Raw genomic sequence first — 25,648 nt, 5'->3', positions numbered from 1 at the left:
GGGCATCTTTTCCGGATGCCCCCTGGACGCCTCGCTGGAAAGGTGTTCCGGGCACGTCCCACTGGGAGGAGGCCCCGGGGAAGACCCAGGACACGCTGGAGGGACTACATCTCTCGGCTGGCTTGGGAATACCTTGGGGTTCCCCCGGAGGAGCTGGAGGAGGTGTGTGTGGATCGGGAGGTCTGGGCTTTCCTTGAGCTGCTGCCCCCGCGACCCGACTCCGGATAAAGCGGAAGAAAATGGATGGATGGATGGATGGATGAACATCCTCAGAGGCCGGTGATTCCATAATTATTGCCAGTGGTTGTAGTCGGAGTGATTATGATCATACCAGATTAGCTGGTTTATATAGGGGGCACAACTTATGCAATACTTTGGACATGTACAGACACGAGTGGATTACTTCATTAATTATGGTTTCATACATACTTAAGATCACAAAATTGGTGCTACTTCCTTCCTGACCAGACAAGACAAGATGGCGCCTGTGTGTGTTCCGGCTGCTGCTTGCCTGTTACCATGTCGTTTTTCTGTTATTTTCCTGATTGTGTGTGCTGTCATATCAACTTTGACGGATAGCGATTGCGTGAGTGCAAAACAGATTTATGATCGCGACTCTCTTTTTAAAATTAAAGAGACAATGGAATGCCTCTTTCATGACTGGGATAGTTACAAGCAAACTTTCCCGCCTCCGTTTGTGTGTTCCCCCTCCTCCCGGGAATACCTGATGTGGCGACGTCCAGGTAGTCCGAAAAAGAGGAGAAGAGGCTGCAGAGCGGGTGTCCAGGTTTGGATCAGACGAGGAGTGTGGCATGCAGCTCGTGGATACCGAAGCTACAGGTGGCTTCGTCCAGTTCCACTCTTGCAGGGCCATACGGCTGGCGGTGCGGCCCTGTTCATGCATCCCACCACTCCTCTGTGTTGCAGGACTCAGCCTGGACATCACTGGGTCCCCGATGGACGAGTCGCTTGGGTCTCGGGTCCGTCCCTGTTTTCCATGTTTACATCTCGGGAGCAGCGTGGGTTTTGCCAGTACAGTGGTGCCTCACGTGATTGTGGGAGATGTCTGCAGCCTATCCCGCTGTGTTCAGCGGACTCGACTACCGCCTCATTGTTGAGTCGGATTGGATTATTGAATGCGCGCTCTATTTCAAATAAAGCGTTCTCCATTAATGAGCTTTTTGTCAGGAAAAACTTGACTTTCTTTTCCTCACAGAAACGTGGCAGAGGGAAAATGAATGCATCCATTTAAATGAGCTCTATCCTGCGGGTTGCTTAGCAGTGGGTAAGCCCCGCCCCTGTCGTGCGGGGGGAGGACTGGCTGCTGTGCACCGGGACCGGTACACATGCAGACTGTCGGATACGAGCCATGCCCCCTCTTTTGAGGCGCTCATGATGGAAGTTGGTTCCTCACATAAATTTTATAGTATTTTGATCTATCGACCTCCTGGCCCTGCTGGGACTTTTCTTAAGGCTTTTACTGACTTTTTATCGTCTATAATTAGATTGAAAAAGGTCTTAATTTTGGGTCATTTTAATTTCCAGATTGATGTTGATTCTTCTACTTCAGCAAGAGAGCTTATAACTATGACAGAGGCTTTTAATTTTAAACAGTATGTGTCAGGTCCCACTCACAACAAGGGTCACACGTTGGATCTGGTTTTTGCACTGGGCCTGGAAATTACCAATGTATGTGTGGAGGATGTTCTTCTGAGTGATCATTGTTGTGTTTTCTTTGATTTGATGGTGCCATCTGAGCCTCGACCTGTTTCTACTAAGGCAGAAAGGAGAATTATCACAGAGACAACAGCTACGCTTTTCTGTGATAAATTCAACCCTTTACTTTTTAGTAATCTCACTGAAACTCATTGTTTTATGAATAGCTTTAATAGCCACTGTGCCACTATCTGGCACCACTTAAGGCTAATAAAGCTCCTCGTGAAAGTTTCTGTCCTTGGATAAATGATGGGATTATGACTCTAAGGAGAACATGTCACCAGATTGAACGCCTATGGAAGTCAACAAAACTGGAGGTTCACAGGCTACATTTAAGAGACTTAATATCTTCCTTAAATAAGACGATAGAGGAGGCCAGGACGAGTTATTTTAATCGCCTGATTGCCTCCAATAAAAGAAATCCTAAAGTGCTTTTTGACACAATCAGCTCTCTTGTGTCACCTGCTGCCGTCACTCCTGTTATCTCTAAAACTAGTTGAGGAGTTCCTGGATTTCTTTATTGATAAGGTTAGAGTTATAAAGTACAACCTGCCTCCATGCCATGGTCCCCAGCACTGGGAACCTCCCACTCAGTGCTGGGCCTCATTTGAGCCTGTTACTGTAGAAGACATCTCAACCATCATGAATAAAGTGAAGCCATCCTCTGGTATTTTGGATGTTCTTCCGTTTAAACTGTTTATGAATGTATTTGACTCCATCGGGCCCTACATTGCTAAAATGTTTAATATATCTTTGTCGAGTGGTGTGTTTCCCTGTTATTTTAAACATGCCATTGTGGAACCACAGTTAAAGAAAGATGGATTGGATTCTACAGAGCTCAAGAACTTTAGGCCAATATCTAAAACCCCTTTCTTGGCCAAAGTCTTGGAAAAGGTAGTCTGTGCTCAATTGAGATCGTTCTTGCAGGCTAACAACATCCATGACACTTTTCAATCTGGGTACCGTGAGTTTCATTCTACTGAAACAGCCCTGTTGAAGGTGTCTAGTGACATGATGACGGCAGCTGACACTGGCAAATGTTCTGTGCTGGTTCTGTTTGATCTGTCTTCGGCGTTTGATACCGTTGACCATGGCATTCTGATAAACAGATTGCGGGATTTGGTTGGAATGTCAGGTTGTGTTTTAGAGTGGTTTACCTCTTACCTGACTGGTAGAACTTTTAGTGTGATGGTGGGCAATGCAGTGTCGGAATCTGCAGATCTTCTGTGGGGTGTGCCACAGGGATCGGTCTTGGGACCTGTTTTGTTCTCGTTGTATCTCCTTCCTCTCAGCAAGCTGATCCAGCAGTTCAGTGATGTGTCCTATCATTTGTATGCCGATGATCTGCAGCTGTACTGCTCTTTTAAGACAACTGAGCCACAGAAACTCTGCTCTCTCACAAATTGTTTGGCCAAAATTAAGGAATGGCTCACTGAGAATAGTCTGCAGTTAAATTCCAATAAGACTGAGACTCTGATTGTAGCACCAGAGAGTGCTGTACCTGGAATTAAGCAGCATCTCGGTAGCCTAAGCTGTACGGTCAAAAGCAGTCTGCGTAACCTGGGTGTCATTTTGGATGGAGGAATGTCTTTGGAGCAGCACACAAATTACCTGGTTAAGAACTGTTTTTTCCAAATTCGGAACATCTCTAAGCTCCGTAAGATGGTGACTTTAAAAGAGCTTGAGATGATTGTTCATGCGTTCGTCTCATCGCGTTTGGATTATTGTAACAGTCTCTTCACCTGTCTGAATAAGAAGGAGTTGGCCCGCCTGCAGGTTGTGCAAAATTCTGCTGCGCGCCTGCTTACCCGCACCCACAGGAGGGACCATATTACTCCTATTCTTAATACTTTGCATTGGCTGCCTGTCTCCTACAGGATTCATTACAAAATCCTGGTATTGACTTTTAGAGCTCTACATGGACAGGCACCGGAGTACATCAGGGACCTGATCCAGCCTTATGCTTCCTCCAGGAGCCTCAGGTCGTCCAATCAAAACCTGTTGATGGTTCCTCGGACCCGTTTTAAAACTCACGGGGACAGATCTTTTAAAGCGGTGGCGCCTATCCTCTGGAATGAGCTTCCCTGTGCCCTTCATTCTCTGAATTGTATAGATACTTTTAGAAGGCAACTAAAGACGCATTTCTTTGTTAGCTTTTTAGCCTAATATTGTATTTTATTGTTTTCGTATGTTATTTTTAGATTATTTTTGTATGCCATGTGCAGCGCTTTGTGACCCTGGTCTGTGAAAGGCGCTTTATAAATAAAGCTTACTTACTTACTTACTTACTTACTAGGCTCAAAAAATATTTCTCTAAACCTGCAGTGGATCACAGGAAATCTGTGATGTTATTGTAAACAGTCAGTTGAGACTGTGTGTGAAAGAGGTCCTACAGAAAGCCCAGAGAGAAGCGAATTCTGGGCTTTCAGTCCAAAGTAAAGACGTCATTGTAAAGAACTGAAGATGGATTTGAGTAGATGGTTGTGTTTTGCTATTCGGCCTTATAGTCAACCATCTCTTCAATAGTGGTGCAACTAGGCTCCTTGAAATATGGCAGACATATGTAGCCTTCTTTTCCTCCAGAAATGAAGAATAATACAGGCGTATTCTTTGCATCCCAAATCATCCCAGGATTCATTGTGCGATTTTTATTTTCAAGACAAAATGGTTTGTAAATATGAAACCACCAAAAAACAATTTTGGCCTCTACATGTACAGTAAGTCCCTTCGGCTGCTCCCTTGTTTGCACTCGGGGTCGCCACAGCAAATCCAAGTTGGATCTGCATGTTGAATTGGCACAGGTTTTACGCCGGATGCCCTTCCTGACACAACTCCACATTACATGGAGAAATGTGGCAGGGGTGGGATTTGAACCCAGAGCCTTCTGAACTGAAACCAAGCGCATTAACCATTTGGCCACCACCCCTGTCCAGTTATTAATAAGTAATGTTTTTATAAGTAAAGTATAAATAAGTATTGAAAAATGATGACTAAACTATGAATTATGTCTACTACACTAGATTGCCAAATGCAAGTGTCAAGGTTGCTTGGCGACAGGCGTTAGGACCTGGATAAGCTAATAACACAATTGCAAATGCTCAGTGGGCTAGACCGTCTCATTTCAGAAGTTGGTTCTGCCTGTGCAGTCTCAGAAGGCCAGATCTAGGATTTATCCAGTTCTGAACAATTTCTTCTTTGTCATTAAAAAATGTCCCTTAGCTATTGTTTGTTTCAGATGGCTTGGGTGGTGTTGCAGTAGAGGGGAGTATGGGTTTCCTATGAAGTATGGGTGCTGCTGCCTGAAACACCAGGGCAAAAGTATCCATACTACAAAAGGATTCATAGCTGCCACACTAAAAGGCTTTTGTGGACGTGGAGTCAAAATGCTAAGTGAGATAAACATTGGATTAAAATGAAAGTTGTTTTATGGCATCAAACATGAGTTTGTTTCTTCACTGCGTAGACGGACACACAATAGGAAACATCTACCAAGGTTTAGAAAAGTGACAAGAATTCCTAGAGCTGCCTGTGGCTCCAGATGTACAGAAATATGCACTGTGTTCATATGTGGCATTTGCCCAACCCCCTCCCATGTTTGAAAACTGGTTGATGTAGTATTTTTTTAGAAAAGAACCACTACATGTGGTTATAACGTGACCTCCTTGTCAGAGTTGGTGTGACGTCTACATATTCATGGCATTCTGTTTTTAGGGCCTTGGATTCAGTATAGTTGGCGGGCAGGATTCAGTGCGTGGCCAAATGGGGATTTTTGTCAAAACCATTTTTCCTCACGGAGCTGCAGCTGCTGATGGACGACTGAAGGAGGGTAACTGATACTTTTCATTCAGTCGTACTGACTGACTGACTACATGGAGAAATATTCATCAAAACAGAGTCAGTTAATGTTTGCCTTTGTCCCTGTGTAGGTGATGAGATCCTGGAGGTGAATGGAGAGTCTCTGCAAGGTCTCACACACCAACAGGCCATTCAGACGTTCAAGGTGAAACATATTTTAAGAAGGCTTTCACATCAGGCTTTTGTTGATGTTGTTGTTTTCTTTTGTTTTCTACATAAACAAATATGTAGGACTGCTTTTTTGCATTTACGCAATATCTCTAAAATCAGAAAGGTCTTGTCTCAGAGTGATGCTGAAAAACTAATTCATGCATTTATTTCCTCTAGGCTGGACTATTGTAATTCATTATTATCAGGTTGTCCTAAAAGTTCCCTAAAAAGCCTTCAGTTAATTCAAAATGCTGCAGCTAGAGTACTAACGGGGACTAGAAGGAGAGAGCATATCTCACCCATATTGGCCTCTCTTCATTGGCTTCCTGTTAATTCTAGAATAGAATTTAAAATTCTTCTTCTTACTTATAAGGTTTTGAATAATCAGGTCCCATCTTGTCTTAGGGACCTTGTAGTACCATATCACCCCAATAGAGTGCTTCGCTCTCAGACTGCAGGCTTACTTGTAGTTCCTAGGGTTTGTAAGAGTAGAATGGGAGGCAGAGCCTTCAGCTTTCAGGCTCCTCTCCTGTGGAACCAGCTCCCAATTCAGATCAGGGAGACAGACACCCTCTCTACTTTTAAGATTAGGCTTAAAACTTTCCTTTTTGCTAAAGCTTATAGTTAGGGCTGGATCAGGTGACCCTGAACCATCCCTTAGTTATGCTGCTATAGACGTAGACTGCTGGGGGTTCCCATGATGCACTGTTTCTTTCTCTTTTTGCTCTGTATGCACCACTCTGCATTTAATCATTAGTGATCGATCTCTGCTCCCCTCCACAGCATGTCTTTTTCCTGGTTCTCTCCCTCAGCCCCAACCAGTCCCAGCAGAAGACTGCCCTCCCTGAGCCTGGTTCTGCTGGAGGTTTCTTCCTGTTAAAAGGGAGTTTTTCCTTCCCACTGTACCCAAGTGCTTGCTCACAGGGGGTCGTTTTGACCGTTGGGGTTTTACATAATTATTGTATGGCCTTGCCTTACAATATAAAGCGCCTTGGGGCAACTGTTTGTTGTGATTTGGCGCTATATAAAAAAAATTGATTGATTGAATTGATTGATTGTATCCCTAATGTGTTTTTCTTCAGAGTGAAACAAGCTTTTACCCTATGGTCGCATTAACTACAAGCGACAAGCTGCCATTAATTTTCAGAGTTGGCGTTGGCAGCGACAGGAGACAACGGTCGCTATGCTGCCAGCTAGGTGGGGCCAAAATAGACAAGAATTATATTTTATGTGACACGACATGGTGACTGCTACACTGAGTCTCTTCTCCTGGTTGACATAGGTTGACCACGTCTCACTCCTATTAGAGCAGTGTGCTGAGAACACATGCCTTGTACACTACCATCTTGGTCTTGATGTTCTCTTACATCATTTTGAACATGCTAGCAAATGCTATGTCTATCCAATATTGTGTTTTTTTTAACCTCTTAAATGTTATTTATTACATATACATGACATGCAATGTATCATCCATCCACCCATTTTCTGTACCTGCTTACTCTAATTAAGGGTCACAGATGGGCTCGACCCTATCCCAGCAGTCATAGGGCGTGAGGCTGGGTGCATCCTGGACAGGACGAAATGTAACATATGAAAAGGAAATATGAAATTTGCATCATTTAACTTTGTCTTAAATTGGTTCAAGTTTTGGATTTTCCAAATGAAAAAAACACGAAGAAACTTGACTGGTTTATTTTAATCTGCTTTGCATTGGCCCACTGATGCCTGAGAAGAATCCATCATATGCAGGGCCATTAATTCAAGCACGGGGGGGGGGGGGGGGGGGGATTAGGTCATATCACCCTTTTGAAATATGAATCACTGATTTAAGATATATTTTTTTCACTTTTCATTTCCAGTGTTGACTATTATTTAGAATTAAAATTTCATTGCTCTTTAAAAGGATATACTTGCATTTTTATGCCAATTACCATTATATAAAATCATTTTAAAACAATGACAATAATAATATTTATCATCATGTTTTCTGAGGTAAAATATTGTCCACCAAAATTTATTATTGAGACATGCCCATACACAGACACAGTATAAAACCTAACGCCAGTCTTTGGTAATGTAACTGAAATGAGGGTGGGTCTTGGAACCTCTCACACAGTCTGTGTCCATATGCCTGAATGCTTTACTCTGGCTCAGAGCTCATGCCATTGAAGTAAGAACCCATTCTTCTGTGAAAAGTATTTTAAGCAGTTGGTCCAGATGACATTCCAGTGGAGGCATGGAAATGTCTAGGAGAGATGGCATTGGAGTTTCTAACCAGGTTGTTTAATAAAACCTTGGAAAGTGAGAAGATACCTGAGGAGTGGAGACGAAGTGTGCTGGTTCCTATTTCATTGGTTAAAGTTCTCCATCACCATGACTGATTTCCGTCATTTGGAAAATGTAACCACACATGCGCTTGCACACGTTGTGTCTTGCATGTTTTGGAGCCAAAGTATGATACTCTCACTGTCAAAGCAACATCCCATTCTGCGCTAATCAAAGTAGCAGCAATGTCAGCGAGGATGGCGCCACACCGCGGAGGAAGGGACTGTGTGAATTTTCACTCCCCTCTGCTCTGTTTACTGCTTGCCATGAGCCACGGTCCTTCTCCTCCCTGTCTTCATGGGAACATTGGCAGACCTTCCCCAAGTAAAGCAGGTGACCCTTTTTACTTTTGTGTTTTGGAGATGGTCAATCTGATTAAAACTAATCCACTAAGTCGGCGTGATGTCAATGTTTTCTAATTGCCATGGCACGGACATTCGGAACCGAGCCGAAAGAACAGCAGGAGCGAGTCCATCGGGGAGAGAGAGGTTTTTATCAGTCGGATCTGCGGCCCGGAGTACTGATGCCCAGACGGTGGCAGCAACAGAGAACGAGTCACTTGGAAGAAAAGGGCTTAATCAGTGAAGTTCCTCAAAAACCATAAATGAAGGACATTTTTTTCTTTCCTTTTTACATGAGGGGCCATAACTTCAGTTTGTCGGTGAGCCCACGTGACACCGGTAACACCGTGCGCATTTGAAGGAACAAGTCACGTCTTGCATAACGGAGGACATTATTTTTAACTTCAGTTGATGAGCTGGCACAGTGGCAGATATTAATGATCCAGTCCAGGTCTGAGAGTTGGCTGCCCATCGGAAAAGCCACATTCATGAGGAATGAATAAAAACTCCGGTGGGACATGGCGGGCCTGGTTAGTGACTTTAATCCACAAAAAGTGTTGTGTGTTGGGGGGCGTGGCTGGTTGTGTTGGTGTTCTTTTCTTTTCTTTGCTCTCCAGGTGGCATGAGGGCTGATTTGTCTGTGGAGAAAGTGCTGGCTGAAGAGTCCTCACCCTTATTAGTGTCATGTGGAACACCTGTGGCAGGGGCTCACGTGCGGCCTTGAAGACTTGCAGCTGGAGCAGATAATTGGATGGCGTTCTGCATATAAGTCATGTGTGATTTGAGCAGAACTGCCGGGAACTCGACCTTGTGACGTTCGTTTGTGAGACGCTGAGGACCGTGCCTGGTTTGACATATCGAGCCCGTGAAGCAGGGAAGGGTGAGGACACATGCTGTCAGCACACGCTAAAGATATTTAAGTGATTAAGTAATTGTTGATAGTATCTTGGTGTTTTGTTACACAGTAAACTGAGACTGTGAAGAGAATTGTGCAGCTTGCTTCTCACTGCGGTGGCGTGCAGGATAAGTGATCCTCCACTGGTTGTGAGAGGCTGCTCACGTGCATAAAGTTAAAAAGAAACATTGACCTAAGTGTGTTGCTGATAGCGTGTGTTATGCGAAAGATAGAGTTGTATCTGCTGACTCACCTCACCTTCTCTTTACTCCACAGAGAATCGGTTCGTCGTGTCCACCTGGGGGGTGTTTGGCGGTGGTAGTGAGTCCAGGAGCGTCGGGTTTTATCCTTACGGGCACTGGAGAACGTGCCACTTATCACTCCACCAGAGGGACGTTTTTTTATGTTTTACATTTGTAAGCACAGGTGAAAAATAAATTGTTTCTGTTGGGAACCGCCTTCTGGTTATTTGTAGCGCTGGGTTCTGTCAGACGCAGGTCCGCTCCTCAACCCGCGTCGACGCATAACAGTAGTTCCCGGCCATTTCATAATGGACCCAGCGGCAGAGGCGGGTCCTTTTGCCGAAAAGGTGCAAGAACACTTGGAGAAAATATGGGTGCAATTACAGCATCTCGCAAATCGACTTGAACAAACAGACGCCCGTGTTACGGAGCTTGCAGCGCAAGCCGTTCCGCTTCCTGCAGCTCCAGCTGTGGCATCATCGATACCGGGGCAGATAACTCCGTCACCCAGGGATACGGTGTTTGAACCGGTTATTTGTCACCCGGAGCCTTATGCGGGAGACGCCGAAGCTTGTGCATCGTTTCTGATGCAATGTTCTTTGGTTTTTACTCAGCGACCGGCTTCCTTCTCTTCCGATGGAAGTCGTGTTTCCTATGTAATAAATCTGCTCCGAGGCGACGCCTTAGCTTGGGTCACTGCGTTGTGGAGTAACAACTCGCCATTGTTAGGGTCCTTTAAGGATTTTTCCCGGGAGTTCCGATTGGTTTTTGACCATCCGGTGAAAACGAATACCGGTGCTCAACGGTTGCTGAATCTCAGGCAGGGGAGGCGGAGTGCGGCGGAGTATTCCGTGGACTTTCGGATTTTTTCTGCTCAATCCGGTTGGAATGCCGTAGCTTTACGGGGCATGTTTGTAGACGGGTTAAATGAGGCACTAAAAGACGAGCTGGCGGTCCGTGATGAGCCAAACGATTTAGATGAGCTAATATCGTTGGTGATTCGTTTGGATGATCGGATGAGGGAGCGTGGACGCGAGAGAGGACGCCCATCAGAGCGGTTTTTTTTGTCTCGGGGCTTTCCCCGACACAGGTCTGTGCCGCCTCTTCTTCGCCCCACTGAGGCTCCTCCGACGGGACCTCCAGCTCCTCCTGTTGACGAGCCCATGCAGCTCGGACGAGTAGAGATGTCTGTATTGCCCCGACACGTAAACGTCAAGAGAAATAACGGCGACGTAACTCCAAGTGTTCTGGGACAGGAAATATAACACAATAAAAAAAAATAAATAAATAAATAAAAAATTTCCAGCACAAGTAAATGTTTTGGTTTCTTTAATTAGGGGTTATGAGTGTTTGGGGAGTTAGGGGCGTATCTGGTGGAGTGATCGACGGGCAAACTTAATTGTCAAGTTTGTATGTGGTTTAGGTATTTTTTGTTTTGGGTTGTTGGGTCGTTTTATTTTGTTGTTTTTATTTCTCTACATCCCTAACCCCGACCTCACTTGCCCCAAGACTGTTCGTCTTGTGGGTTGTGGGGTGGTGCAGGTTGGTCGCTGAGCATTCTCAGACCTCTGCACCTAGGGGGGGGGTGTTGGAGGCATTGTTTTGGTTTGGTTAGGGCCCGGTTCCACTCCAGCCTCGGTGAGCCTTTGTACCGTTCGTCATTGGTGTTGCCGGGGTGTGGTGCAGCGGAGACTTACCTCAGTCGGAGGGGTGGGCCGATCTGTTGCCGTTCGCCATTTCGGTGGTTCCACCCCTCCCGTGCGGCTGGGGTATGGTCGAGTTGTGGCACTGGACGCATTTCCAGTTCTCTGCTGCGCCCTGGGGTTGAGCTGGGTTAGTTTTTTCCTTGTTCCCTTCTCCGGCTTACTATTTTGGGCCGTTTGCCAAAAGTGTGCCGCCGGGGGGCTCTGGAAGTGACCTAGGGTCTTTCGGGGTGCTGGGGAGGGTAACGGGATTTATGGTCGTTTCTATCTCCCCGGGGTTGTTTTTGGTTGTCCTCCGGGGGTTGGTTTTTGATTTTGTTTTGTTTTCCTTCCGGGTTCCACCTCCGGGGTTGATGGGACGGTCCCCTGGGGGGGAGTTGGCTTGGGACCGATCAGCCATGTGTGACCAAGTCTGGGGTTCCGGGGTTGTGGGGTGGGTACCTCCTGGGGTTGATGGTACGGTCCCCTGGGGGGGGCGCCGTGTTGCTCCATGTGCACCTGGGGACCTTTGTTGGGCTTATGGTTTTGGCTGTTCCTCCTGGAACTGGCAATGAAGGCCTTCTGGGGGGGGTTGGGCTCTGCAGGTCATTCTGGGGGGGTTGTTTGTTATTTTTCTTTTATGCATTTACGTTTGTATTGTGTTTGTGGGACTGTGTTGGGGGTTTTGACGTTTGGGAGTTTTTCTTTTCTTCCCGGGGTTGATGGGACGGTCCCCTGGGGAGGTTGTTGGGTGGGTTTTTGTGTTTTTTTTTCCTGTGTGTTGGGGGACTGTTTTGGGGGTTTTTGTTGATTCCAGCCGGCCTTCCTGCTGCGGTGCCTGTCCTGCTTCCTGACGTGGACCCTGGAGGGGGATGCTGTTCTCGGGCCTGGTTGCTTCGGTCGCCGGGAGGCTTCCCGTTGATGGGGGGGTACTGTTGTGTGTTGGGGGGGCGTGGCTGGTTGTGTTGGTGTTCTTTTCTTTTCTTTGCTCTCCAGGTGGCATGAGGGCTGATTTGTCTGTGGAGAAAGTGCTGGCTGAAGAGTCCTCACCCTTATTAGTGTCATGTGGAACACCTGTGGCAGGGGCTCACGTGCGGCCTTGAAGACTTGCAGCTGGAGCAGATAATTGGATGGTGTTCTGCATATAAGTCATGTGTGATTTGAGCAGAACTGCCGGGAACTCAACCTTGTGACGTTCGTTTGTGAGACGCTGAGGACCGTGCCTGGTTTGACATATCGAGCCCGTGAAGCAGGGAAGGGTGAGGACACATGCTGTCAGCACACGCTAAAGGTAATTAAGTGATTAAGTAATTGTTGATAGTATCTTGGTGTTTTGTTACACAGTAAACTGAGACTGTGAAGAGAATTGTGCAGCTTGCTTCTCACTGCGGTGGCGTGCAGGATAAGTGATCCTCCACTGGTTGTGAGAGGCTGCTCACGTGCATAAAGTTAAAAAGAAACATTGACCTAAGTGTGTTGCTGATAGCGTGTGTTATGCGAAAGATAGAGTTGTATCTGCTGACTCACCTCACCTTCTCTTTACTCCACAGAGAATCGGTTCGTCGTGTCCACCTGGGGGGTGTTTGGCGGTGGTAGTGAGTCCAGGAGCGCCGGGTTTTTATCCTTACGGGCACTGGAGAACGTGCCACTTATCACTCCACCAGAGGGACGTTTTTTTATGTTTTACATTTGTAAGCACAGGTGAAAAATAAATTGTTTCTGTTGGGAACCGCCTTCTGGTTATTTGTACCGCTGGGTTCTGTCAGACGCAGGTCCGCTCCTCAACCCGCGTCGACGCATAACAAAAAGGTCAGTTTTCAAGTTTAACTTGCGGTACGCTACGTTTGTTTTGCAAGTGAGAGCATTTTACCGATTAAATGTGAATAAGTTTCGAGTTTCTCAGTGCACATGCAAAATCTGACTTGCTCTTTTAAAGAACACCCCCAGACCCCCATAATAAATACTGTTTTTACCTCAGTTTGAAGTGAGTTTTCTTTGTTTCAGAGGGCTTCATACCCATTAAAATTCACCAGAATATACAAAATTTGACTTGTTCTTTTAAAAAAATTACTAGGGGAGCACCCTCAGAACCCCCCAGAATCAAGACAGCTACTCTGCCCCCACCACCCTTTTATGTACCTTTATGTTCAGGTTTTGCATTCTTTTTATGCTTTGTCTCTCTCTCTCTCTTTCTCTTCCTTAGAGGCTATTTAGAATAGATTTGTATACTGTATTTATTGAGGAAAAGAGTGTGTGTGCCCCCACTACGCCGCATTTTAGGGAATTGCTGGCATTGATTTTTGCCAGGAAAAATTTCAGTCAGATGAAAATTCATTGCTTTTTAACCCATGTCCTATTTTTAAGAACAAGGGTGATGTGCAGAGCTGCAGTAACTACAGAGGCATAAAGTTGATCAGCCAGAGCATAAAGTTATGGGAAAGAGTAGTAGAAGCTAGGCTTATGAAACAGGTGAAGATCTGTGACCAGCAATATGGTTTCATGCCGAGAAAGAGCACTACAGATGCAATGTTTGCTCTGAGAATACTGATGGAGAAGTACAGAGAAGGCCAGAAAGAGTTACATTGTGTGTTTGTGGACTTAGAGAAAGCTTATGACAGGGTGCCAAGAGCAGAGTTGTGGTATTGTATGAGGAGGTCCAGAGGGGCAGAGAAGTATGTGAGGGGAGTAGAGGACATGTACCAGGATAGTACTTTTTCCTTCCCACTGTAGCCAAGTGCTTACTCACAGGGGGTCGTTTTGACCGTTGGGGTTTTACATTATTGTATGGTCTTGCCTTACAATATAAAGCGCCTTGGGGCAACTGTTTGTTGTGATTTGGCGCTATATAAAAAAATTGATTGATTGATTGATAGTGTGACAGCGGAGAGATGCACAGTAGGTATGACAGATTCATTCAAGGTGGAGGTGGAATTACACCAAGGATCAGCTCTGAGTCCTTTCTTGTTTGCAGTGGTGATGGACAGGTTGACAGATGAGATCAGATAGGAGTCTCCATGGACTATGAAGCTTTTGCTTCTGCCTACACCCTTTCGGCCACACAAAACTGGGAAACCGTTTACAAGTTTTTTTGTTGTTTTACGAGATTTTTTGTTAAGTATGTGTGTGTGCCAAATAAATAAAGAAATTCATTCATTCATTCCTTCATTCATTCTGTGATGTTGCAGAAGATATTGTGATCTGTAGTGAGTAGAGAACAGGTTGGGCCTAGTCTGGAGAGGTGGAGATATGCTTTGGAGAGAAATGAAAGTCAGTAGTAGCAAGACTGAGTACTTGTGTGTGAATGAGAGGGAGCCCGGTGGAATAGTGCAGTTACAAGGAGCAGAAGAGGTGAAAGTAAATGATTTTAAATATTTGGGGACAACTGTCCAAAGTAATGGAGAGTGTGGTAGAGAGGTGAAGAAGAGTGCAGGCAGGGTGGAGTGTGTGAAGAAAGGTGGCAGGAGTGATTTGTGACCGAAGAATATCGGCAAGAGTGAAGGGGAAAGTCTACAAGACAGTAGTGAGGCCAGCTATGTTGTACGGTTTAGAGACGGTGGCACTGACAAAAAGGCAGGAGGCAGAGTTCGAGGTGGCAGAGCTGAAGATGTTGATATTCTCTTTGGGAGTGACGAGGATAGACAGGATTAGGAATTAACATATCAGAAGGACAGCTCAGGTGGGACAGTTTGGAGACAAAGTCAGAGAGGCGAGATTGAGATGGTTGGGACATGTGGAGGAGGGACCCAGAGTATATAGGGAGAAGGATGCTGAGGATGGAGCCACCAGACAGGAGGAGAAGAGGGAGGCCAAAGAGGTTTATGGATGTGGTGAGGGAGGACATGCAGGTGGTTGGTGTGACAGAGAAAGTTACAGAGGACAGGGTGAGATGGAAACAATTGATCTGCTGCGGCGACCCCTAACGGGAACAGCCGAAAGAAGAAGTTGGCAATAACTTTTGTGTTTAGGAAAGATGTATTTTTGTCTTTGCTGCTAATAATGCTGATATTTGTCTCTCAGCAACTAAAAAAAGGTGTAGTGATGCTGACTATTCGCACCCGTCTCCGGAGACCCAGTCTAATGCCCTGCCCAACCCCGACTCTACTAAGCCGATCCAGCTCACCCAGCTCCAACACAAGTGGAGGAGTGCTTGCTGCTTCAGGATTTGAAGATCTGGATAACTACAGGAGTCCTGGCCCTGGTCCCAAAGACTGCATCATTATGGAGGTCTCCCTTAAAAAAGGTTAGTTTGCTTGGTGACAAGCCTGAACTTTACAAAAAAATGTAAGGTATGGCAGGATGGTATTCACAAACCATGTCGTAACCAAATACTAGAGTCATTAGTGTTGGCTGTTCACTGATGTCAATGGGGCTGAGAAGATGAGGACCAAAAGACCATTTAGCTGGTCATCTTTTATTTCCTCATATGTACATCTCGGTATGTTTTACAACACAGAGCACTGTTATGGTAGGAACCACTTAAGCACGGGGATTGGACCCCATGATGCAGGTAGCTGGACACTGGAGGAAGAGTGCAAAAACCAAAATACTTAATTTCCGCAAGTGACAGTGTTCAACAGTGAAGAGCAAGACAGTCCAAAGTGACAACCAAACTCCAATCCACAATAAGATGATGTAAGAGGCAACCGAGTGACTAAACAAAAGACAACTGGCAGATAACACTGTGGGGTGCAAAACTCACAAATTAGATCTTGAGGTGACGAATGACAAGGCGCATGACAGATGACGGGACAAACGTATAGAAACAGACAAACCACACATGGGGAACTTGACACAATACATACACCAGGCCAGGAGACAGATGATCCCACACTCGAGCACAGACTCACACACACGGGACTGGGGCACATAGATGGGAGCTGCATGCTCGTGCACTCACTAACGCACCGCAGACAGGTGACACAAACTCGGACACAAGACGGGGGACACATGACACACTCTTGCCACACATACACCCACAGAACACGGAGAGATAGGCCATGATGGGACAGGTGAGCAGGACTCACATTAAGGGCACAATGACACACAAAACCTCGGCCCCAGACTAAACCACAACACAACACAATACCTTTTATGTCACTCACAATGTCTAATTATTACTCTGGTAAAACCATGTGACCAGCTGAGTCTCAGTATAGATCTCTTGCTCACAATAAATGCATCAGGATCTGTACATCAAGGAAGTGGTGTCCGAGGTCAAGCCAGATGATCCTCAGTTCAGTTCCTTGTCAGACAGGAGTGTTACTGAGGCGTCTGTTGCGTTTGCAGTTTCTGAATGAACCCAGGAATGCAGGCAGTAACCATGAGAGGAGTAAGGTGATTACAAAGGTGATTTATTGTCCAAAGCATACGCGAATAAAGTCCAAAACAAGCAGTGAGAGTTCAAAAAGGTTCAAACAGGAGTCCATATCAAACACAAAACCAAAAACACAGGCAGAGGGTGATGACGAACAAACTGAATTTACTGAAGGGCACAACATGGATGAACTAAAGAGGAGAATCAGGCAATAAATAATGGAAGACAAAAATGAACAAATGAGTGACAGGTGCATGAGAATAGGGAGACTTGAACACAAGATACACTTACAGAAACTAACATACAAAGTAACACAAGCTTCAAAAGAATCACAGGGTTGAGTGGAAACTAAACCATCACATAATAATACTCAAACTGAACAGAGAACCACAAAATAACCAAGTACCAAAACTAAGAAAACAAAAGCAGAAAACAAACATGGAACTCAAAGATGCAATAGAGTGCAGACAGAGAGGCACAGCATGTCAGACAGACAGACAGACAGGGGACAGAACACAAAGAAAATACACAAAAAGGGCATGGACAGAACACAATGATAATCAACACAACGGCACAGACAGGGAAAACCACAAGTGTCCTACAGCACAGTCCATAATCCTCAAGATACTCCTAATGTACACTGGATTGCCTTGTATGGCAGTATGCTGGCATTTGTTTTGTGTGTGTGTGTGTGTGTGTGTGTGTGTGTGTGTGTGTGTGTGTGTGTGTGTGTGTGTGTGTGTGTGTGTGTGTGTGTGTGTGTGTGTGTGTGTGTGTGTGTGAGAGAGAGAGAGAGAGAATAGGCAAATATGAGGTATCATTGTAAAGTGCTTTGAGTATCTGCATCAAACTAAAAAGTGCTACAGAAATTTTCAGTGACCTTTTGACTTGACTTTCCAGCCATCTCTTGATGTTAAAGGTCAAGATTTCAGGTCACGTCTTAGATAAGTGAATAGCAACAAGTTTGACATGGGTTCTGATTGAATCAAATGTCTATATTGTTGTGATTAATATGTACTTCTTACATTATAATGCAATTGACACTCCCAAATACATTTTATGCAGTTTCTTTCTATAGGATCATAGAAAGCATATACGAGGGATGATTGAGAGGTTTTGAGCCTGACCCAGAAAATTTAGGGTGTGGTTCTCCATATTTTACATTCTGAGAAACCCATATTCCACAAGCATGTGTGGAATTTTGACTCACTGGGTGCAATTTTGAGAGATGTTTGTTTCTTAAAGTGCAAAAGATGGAGAGCCACATGTCAGGCTCAAAACCCTTTGTATATCTGTCCACCCTTGATCTTTAAACAATTGTAAATTTAAATTCTTGTTGCCATCAGTACAGTGCATCTTCCTCACTTACATTGTACTCGAAGGCCTGGTGTTGTTTTTGCTGTAACTGATATGGGGAAACAAATCTTTGCCATTTGGTTACTTTACAGAGCCTGGTGTTGGTCTGGGGATTGGACTTTGCTGTTTGTCCCTGGAGAACTCTGCACCTGGCATCTATATCCACAGCCTGGCACTGGGATCTGTAGCCAAGATGGATGGCAGACTCAGGTAAAAATGCATAAGTTGCAAGCGGCATTGAACACAACATCAGCGTGCATACTGCATGTACTAATTTCTGTGGTATAACATGTTACAAAGCTAAAATGTATTTAAGATCTGAAAATTTGTTCTGCTAAAGAGTGTGGCATGTCTTTTATGGGATTATGGAAGTATATTATGTTTCCAGAGGAGATTTAAAGAGGTCAGTGAACAGTGAGTCTTTGAAGTGCACACACACTGACTGCTGTGATCACTTCACAAATAACACAATCTGGATTGTTTTTTAATTTTAGTTTACATTGTAGTTGGTTATCAAGATAACTGAGCTGCCCAATCCATCTATGTTGTGTGCGGTCCAGTATCGGTATGGAGCAAATACGGCGTACAGCCCATGCGCAACCCTTACTTTTGCAATGACCAGAGATGGGCACCTTGGCATGTAGTTGTGCATCGACTGGGCCTCCATGTGTGTTTCCCAGTGCACATTTACTGCACAACCGTGCACGATCAGGTCACTGAAATTGCTCTGCCCCAAAACAGAAAGCAACCTGCATTATATTTTAATTTCAGGCTGTAATTTTAACTTGGCATTCCCATTCAAGCAGAAATTATTCAATTCAAGGTACAATAATGAAATAACATCCCAAGCCATCTGTAAAATTAAAGTAAAAGACTCTTATTACCCCTTATCTACACAAATTACAGTCTGATTATTCACTTTGGTAGATCACAATGGGTTGTAGTGTCAAGATATTCTTGAACATGTTCAAAATTTTCGCAGTTGGTTGCAGCATTCTACAACCCCATGATGAACACGGGTTGTACACTATGACATGCTCTGATTGGGTATCCTTTTTTTTTGTCACTACAGTAATCAATTAGGTACCAAAAATGGAATGGGAAACAGTAAGTCAGAATGGATACATTCCAAATCACTGAAAATTTGTTGGCCTTCATTTACATCAATCATTAAGAAATGCATAGTACAGGAGTAGGCAGTTCTCAAACACAGAGTGACTGTGCAAGAAGGACACAAGTGACAGAAGCCACCAAGACACCCTGACAACTCTGAAGGAGCTATAGGCTTCTGTAGCTGTGATTAAAGAAACTGTGCACAGAACTTTTGTCTGTCGCATCACCAGTTTACAGTAGTTTCATGGTGGAGTGGAACAGTCAGTGTTTCTTTTTGCGAACCCAGTTATTCCAATTGTGGTTCACAGAGGTGGGGGTGGGAGGACTATCCCATCAGTCATTGGATGAGACCCTGGACAGGCCGCCGTTCTATTGAAGGGCTGACACATATAGACAGACAGTGCATTCACAATCTGCATGTCTTTGGAAGTGGAGGGAAAACTGGAGCACTCAGAGGGAAGCCCACGCAAACTCCACACAGAAAGGACCAGGTCGGATTCAAGTCTGGGGCCTTCTTGCTCTGAGGCAACAGTGCTAACCATTAGGCCACTGTGCTTCCCTCGAAGTGTAACGGAGAAAGAGAGTTAAAAAGTTGTGATATTTCAGCTACGGTTTGTCAGAAGATATATGGGAGATTCCAGCCTATATTGGATCCTTGTTGTGTTTCAATCTTTACAGTAAATTAATCACATTAACTGTGAAACCTTTTTATTCCCTGCTGGCTGAAGGCCCAAAGGTGCATTATGTCGTGCCGATTTCCATCCGTCTGTCCATCTGTCTGTTCCAAAAAGGGTATAAGCGTTCTGAAATTAACTCCGCTCACACTTTTAGGAGGAATTTTGTGAAACTTAATACAAGTCGTTGTTACTGGTTGGTAATAAGCATATTTTCATATTGTTACAGTTGAGTTCATTTTACCAGAGTTATGGTTCTTGATTAACAAACCGAGACTGTTAGTTTCATGAGTTGGTGGCTGCATTCTGAAATCAACTTCTCTCACATTTTTAGGAGGAATTTGGGGTAACTTGGTACAATTCCCTGAAATGTTATCAGAATGTAGCAGGAACTTGTTGAGTAACATGACTGATGTTTCTGATTTTCATGGTGCATGTTGTGTTACTGACGTGGCATCAGCCATGTAGAGGTACAGCAGTATTTTGTGTTTTAGGTCTCTATCATGCTCTGACGCGTGTGTTTGTCTATTCAGTCGTGGTGATCAGCTGTTGGAGGTGGACTCAGTGAGTGTTCGCCATGCTGCGCTGAGTGATGCTTACGCCATCCTCAGCGAATGTGGTCCTGGACCAGTCAGCATCATCATAAGTAGACACCCTAGTCCCAAGGTAAGTGTGTCTCTCTTTACGATGAATCAAAACTCTCAGCTTATTCCTGGTATCTAAACAGAATTTTTTTTCTACAAGTTTGTCAGAGTCTAGGACAGTATAACAATCACGTTCTCCTCCAGGCATCAAAAAGTTCAAAATATTCAGTTAAAAAAACATTTTGTTTGTGCGTGTGTGTCCGCACAAGCATTATTCCCTTTGATCGCAGACCGAACGGTTTCCCCCCCTAAAAATTTGTCTGCCCTTCCTTCACTGCGCACGCTTCATTTGGGACCACAGCGGCACATCTGAGTCTGATTCTCTACACCCAAAGCGATCAAAGGAAATAATGTGATTATTAACCATCAGATAAAGTAAAACCTCTTAAATCATTCTAAAGTCAGTTTTAAGCAGAAACGAGGTGATAATCGCTGAGTTGAATCTGATGTTCTGAAATGACGAAGGCGCAGCAGCACGTCAGACTCAGACATGCTGCTGTGGTGCTCTGATTGGTCCCCAGTCTTTTATTATGAAATAATGCTGAACGTATGTGGAAATGATTGTTGTACAATAGCTTCAGATATCTGTCGCTGAGGTAGATGATGACTGGATGGGATGGGTATTGATAAGATGACGTGCTGCTGTGGCACTCTGTTGCGCCCTCGTCTTTTATGATGAAATAATGCTGAATTTATGTGGAAATGATTGTTGCACAATAGCTTCAGATATCTGTCATTGAGATACAGTAGATGATGATGACTGGAGTGCAGTTTTAAGCAGAAACGAGGTGATGATCTGTGAATCGCTGGTGACACTCAGAAATGATGGTACTGAGCTCTGAAATGACGCATGGGCAGTGAAGGCAGGGACGATCGGTTTTTAGGGGGGGTCATTCGGTCAGCGACACCGGGGCTAAATTATATTTACAACAGGAGAATGTCTGTAAAAACTCATGAAAATTCAGTAAGATATGTCTTCTAGAATATATTCCATTTCTAAGGTAGAACTTTACTAGTGTATACTAAGGTATATCTAAAAAAAGGATGTAAACATGTAATTGTTTGAATTTGGACATATTCAACAGTAAACCTCAAACAGATGAAAATGCAAAATGTAGATAAAATCTGTTTTTGCACAATATGTCCCTTTAATAATTACTTAAGCAAGAGTTTAATGTAGATTGTTTTCATTTGTTAATCTGCTCCTTCAACGTTAAAATGCAGATGAAAATCTTCACAAATCAAAGATTTTTACAGTTGCAAATGTTAAGCAAATCCATGGCTGTGTTAACAATTAACAATAATTAAGGCTTTAGGAGCATTTATTTAGTGCTGACGTTTGTTTTAACAGTGCTGTAGAGCTCGGAACAGGAAAAAAAAAAAGAATAATGGCAGCATAGGACACCTCTGTCTCCAAATGTGATCACAGCCTCAGTCAACACTGCAGTGCAACTAAGTGATTATTGATTTACAAATGAAAGGATGTTTGGTGTTATTTTTCATTGTTTTGCTAGTTTTACTCCTATGTTTTGTTGGTGTCAAACATTTATTTCTGGCCTTGGGAGGTTCTCATTGGCCTGATTTATCACAGTTTTGCAGTATTGTACAATCCATATCATGGCTCACTCTCACCTTGAGGAGGGGATTAGTGTTTGTTCTGGGACACTGAGGGTAGACACTAGCAAAGGACATCATGGGACAAGATGCGACTCACTTTGAGCTGTCAGAGATACACAGTTAGAGCCGCCTTTATGGGTGTGTAAGATTATCATTACAATTTATTAGCATATTCATTATGGACTTGCATGATAACAGCAGACTGTGCAAATAGTATAATTTTATGGGCAAGGTTAATAATAACAAAAAATAAAAACATTAGAAACATCTAATGTTTGAAATACATGCTGCCACATGTTGAGGCGCAACACTGCAGAAAAAGTGCCAAAAGCACTGTCAGTTAGTGCTAATAACTGATATAACTGAATTCATGCCAAATGGCAAATCCATAAGGCCAGCAGATATACTGTCTGGGTGTGTGGTACGTGGGCTCCACAGCCAAAAACAGGAAGGCAGGGCACAGGGTCATAAACACTGCCTAAAAGATCATCGGCTGCCCTCTGTCCAGCCTGGCAACCATCGCCACATCCTGCTGCCTGAGGAAAACCAAGGCCAGACCCCACACACACCCCCCCATACCTACCCCTGTTTGACTTGTTGCTCCCACGGAGATGCTACAGGTCAACAAAGTCCCACACCAGCAGGCTGACACACAGCTTCATCTCCTGGGCCATACGTACTCCACAGACCCACCCCAATAAACACCCCTCCCCCGACAACAAACAACCCAGCATATTTCCTCCCGCCTTTAGCACCTTAACAGCACTGGCGTCTGTGCACGTGTTCACAATCACTGCCCTAAATATGACCTCAGTGTTTCACAGTCACTGCTTTAAATGTTTACAGCCACTTTTTAAACTGTACTTTATTCATATGTTTACATTTATATACCTCCATCTTTTTGCACTACTCCATACAGTGTGTGTGTGTGTGTGTGTGTGTGTGTGTGTGTATCAGTATACAGTAAATATTTCATATTTAAACCATTTTTTGTGGTGTATACGATGTCAGTAGCTCTGTGGGTGCACCCCAATATCATTGTACCCCCCCCCATACTCTGATAATATATACTATTCTATTCTTCTGTTCTACACTACAAAAGCCTTTTTGTCATGCAGTTCTTTGCAGCAGAGATCAGAATGTTTTAAAATTGAAAACAGCTTGCAACACTTTGTTGTGGGTTGTGATGAGTGAAAGCCAAAGCTCCGATTCCACATGACAGTTTAGATGAAACTCTTGGCTGTCTTTTCTCAGGTATCAGAGCAGGAGATGGATTGCATCATAGCTCGAACCACACAAAGGAACAAAACTGGCAAGAATAGACACTCGTCTCACAGCCAAGGTTTGAAGGATCTGGTTTTGCTTCAGCTAACTGTTAAAGAAAGTTAAGAGCATGGCTTTGATACTTCAGTATGACTCACTGTGGACTGCTCCCGGGCATCTGATCTCTTCAGCTGTTCTCTGATGTGATCTGGTTGCGCAGGTATTCCTGATACAAGTCCTTCCCTAACAATGAAGACCAGGCAAACAGATGGCTCCCCAACTCTCAGCTGGACCATGAAGAGATTTCTTGAACCTGCAAGTCAAGTAGGTGTTCATTCTGTACGCAGTTTGCACAGTCAGTCCGGATTGTCTGCCTTTTTTGCATTTTTTTTACCTTCCATTGTGCAGTATGGAGAAGATGGATGGATGGATGAGATTTGTCATTGTCATTACAAGTGCAATAACAACGAGATTACATCCACACTCAAATTGCCACAGACAAGATACAGCAATTAATCCACAATTATTACTTGTTTACCGCAATAATGGCACACATCAGAATTAAGACAACACATACATTTGACATTGTTTATGTGCACTAAACTTTAAACAGTCTGTTTTCCGAATTGAGGCGATGTGAGTGTGTGGTAGCCGCAGCAACATGAGTTGCGCCGCCTCCAGCTTGGGGGGAACGGAGACCTGCTGCAGCTAAAACTGCGCAGCCCTCAGAGGGGAAAAGGGGTGGCGCGAGCAGTGGCTGGGATGGGGTGTGTGATGTGGGCAGGAGGGGAGGTGGAGCATGCTTTCAGTCTTTGTCCATGTGTGAGTCAGTTTCTGTCCTTGTGTACTGGAGTTAGAGAAGATGAGGAGGCAGCCGAATGTTCACCAAGGCCGTAGAGATTCTTCTGGAGGAAAACAATGGGGCATTTTGTCCATCAGAGGCTGATAAGCCTGCCATGTTTGTGGCTGAGCAGTGAAAAACACTTTTACAGTCTCACATGAACAATCCAGATCCCAGTTATGAACATTGCCCGGTCTCTGAAGTCTTCCACTGCAAGCTGTGCTTTTGCACCGAGATGTTATCTGATTTGCGTTTGAGTTCAAGGATTAATGCAGTCTGAGAATGCATCGCCATGCCCAACTCAGTAATCATGACGGACAAGTGAGGCTGTCGTGGTCTTGGCGGCAGCCGTCTTGCCAATTTTCCGGTAGGTCAGGGCAGCACATAAACCACTAAGTACCAGCCCTCCTACTATGAAACCAAATATAAATAAATCCTCGACGTCCTCCACAGAGAATGGCACAAAGCATGCGACTCGCCACATCTCCCAGGCTTCGAGAACATAGCCCGCAGGGTAGATTCCATCTGGGCACACAGGGTCCCCTGCCCCTGATCTTCTTGTAGAAAAAATGGTGTCAATAGCGTTCAGAGACCAGCTGATCAATTCCATGCTTAATCCAATATAGTTTGAAGAATTCACAGTCTGGTGAAGTAGGGACTTTGAAGATTGGAGCAGAGAGAGGGGAGGAGATGCGACCGCCCTCGCCGGAGTCCCATTACAATGTATCACAAAACGTACAGATTACTGTTTTTAGGCACAGATCAAATAATTTTTTGGATCAGCAAAAAAAAAAAAAAGCGAATGAGAAATGAACTGCATTTTATGGAGCACTTTCATAGTTCTGGCGCTTTACAATGTTGCCTCACATTTACACCCCTTACACACCAGTGTTAGGGTACTGCCATTCAAGATGCTCAACTGCACAACATGAAGAATCTGAGGATTAAGGACCTCAGGCACGATCGCTTAGTAATTTTTTGGGATGATAGTTTTGTTTTGTTTTTTCTTTTCTTTTAATAAAATTAGAGTAGCAGCAATTCCAGTCTTTGGGATAAAAAATAGTTAAGTTCGAAATCTTGCCTCACAGCAAGAAGAATTAAAGTTGAGCACAAACCAGTGAGACCTGGGACCTGATTAGATGCCAAAATGTGTGGGAATCCAAACTTGTAGGATGAGGTAGAGACGGTTTTGTGAGTGATGCACAGAGTAAATGTGTAATTGATAGAGGGCTGTATTGTGACACAGACAGCGGTATGTAAATGGGGATTTTGTGTGTGGTCATGGCCGTAAGCACAAAATTAAATATCTGGCTACTTAAATTACTGGATGCAGGTGCAAAGCACCTCTTTATGCAAATCTAATGTACATGAAAGACAACTTCGTAATCGAATAGCAGTATATTTTATTGATTTTATTATTGATGTGTACTGTGCTGTCCTCACTCTGAAGTATCTGGTTTTCACCAGCTAGATAGTGAGTTAACAATGTTTCAAATAATACAACTTTATATCCTCTTGTGCTATTTTATTTTTGTAGAATGGCCTCTGACCACTGCCTTCTTCTGGCCATCATAAAACTGAAGAAATACAAAACATACAAAAGGTATTAGCTATTCAACA

The 25,648-nt window shown here is 44.2% G+C and overlaps 1 protein-coding gene across 1 annotated transcript in view; it reads left to right on the top strand.

Moving 5' to 3' along the window:
• pdzd2 (PDZ domain containing 2) overlaps window positions 1-25,648 on the top strand; it is a 137,144-nt gene that overhangs the window by 46,083 nt on the left and 65,413 nt on the right. The window contains exons 10-16 of the mRNA XM_034169533.1: window positions 5,428-5,542; window positions 5,643-5,716; window positions 15,224-15,446; window positions 17,969-18,086; window positions 20,197-20,329; window positions 23,179-23,266; window positions 23,408-23,511. Coding sequence (XP_034025424.1) covers window positions 5,428-5,542; window positions 5,643-5,716; window positions 15,224-15,446; window positions 17,969-18,086; window positions 20,197-20,329; window positions 23,179-23,266; window positions 23,408-23,511 — 855 coding nt within the window. The remainder of the gene's footprint in view (window positions 1-5,427; window positions 5,543-5,642; window positions 5,717-15,223; window positions 15,447-17,968; window positions 18,087-20,196; window positions 20,330-23,178; window positions 23,267-23,407; window positions 23,512-25,648) is intronic.

The sequence above is a fragment of the Thalassophryne amazonica genome, chromosome 5 (genome assembly GCF_902500255.1).
Source record: "Thalassophryne amazonica chromosome 5, fThaAma1.1, whole genome shotgun sequence".
Classification (NCBI taxonomy): Eukaryota; Metazoa; Chordata; class Actinopteri; order Batrachoidiformes; family Batrachoididae; genus Thalassophryne; species Thalassophryne amazonica.
Note: the sequence above shows the minus strand (reverse complement) of the source record. Positions and strands in the feature narration are given on the sequence as shown.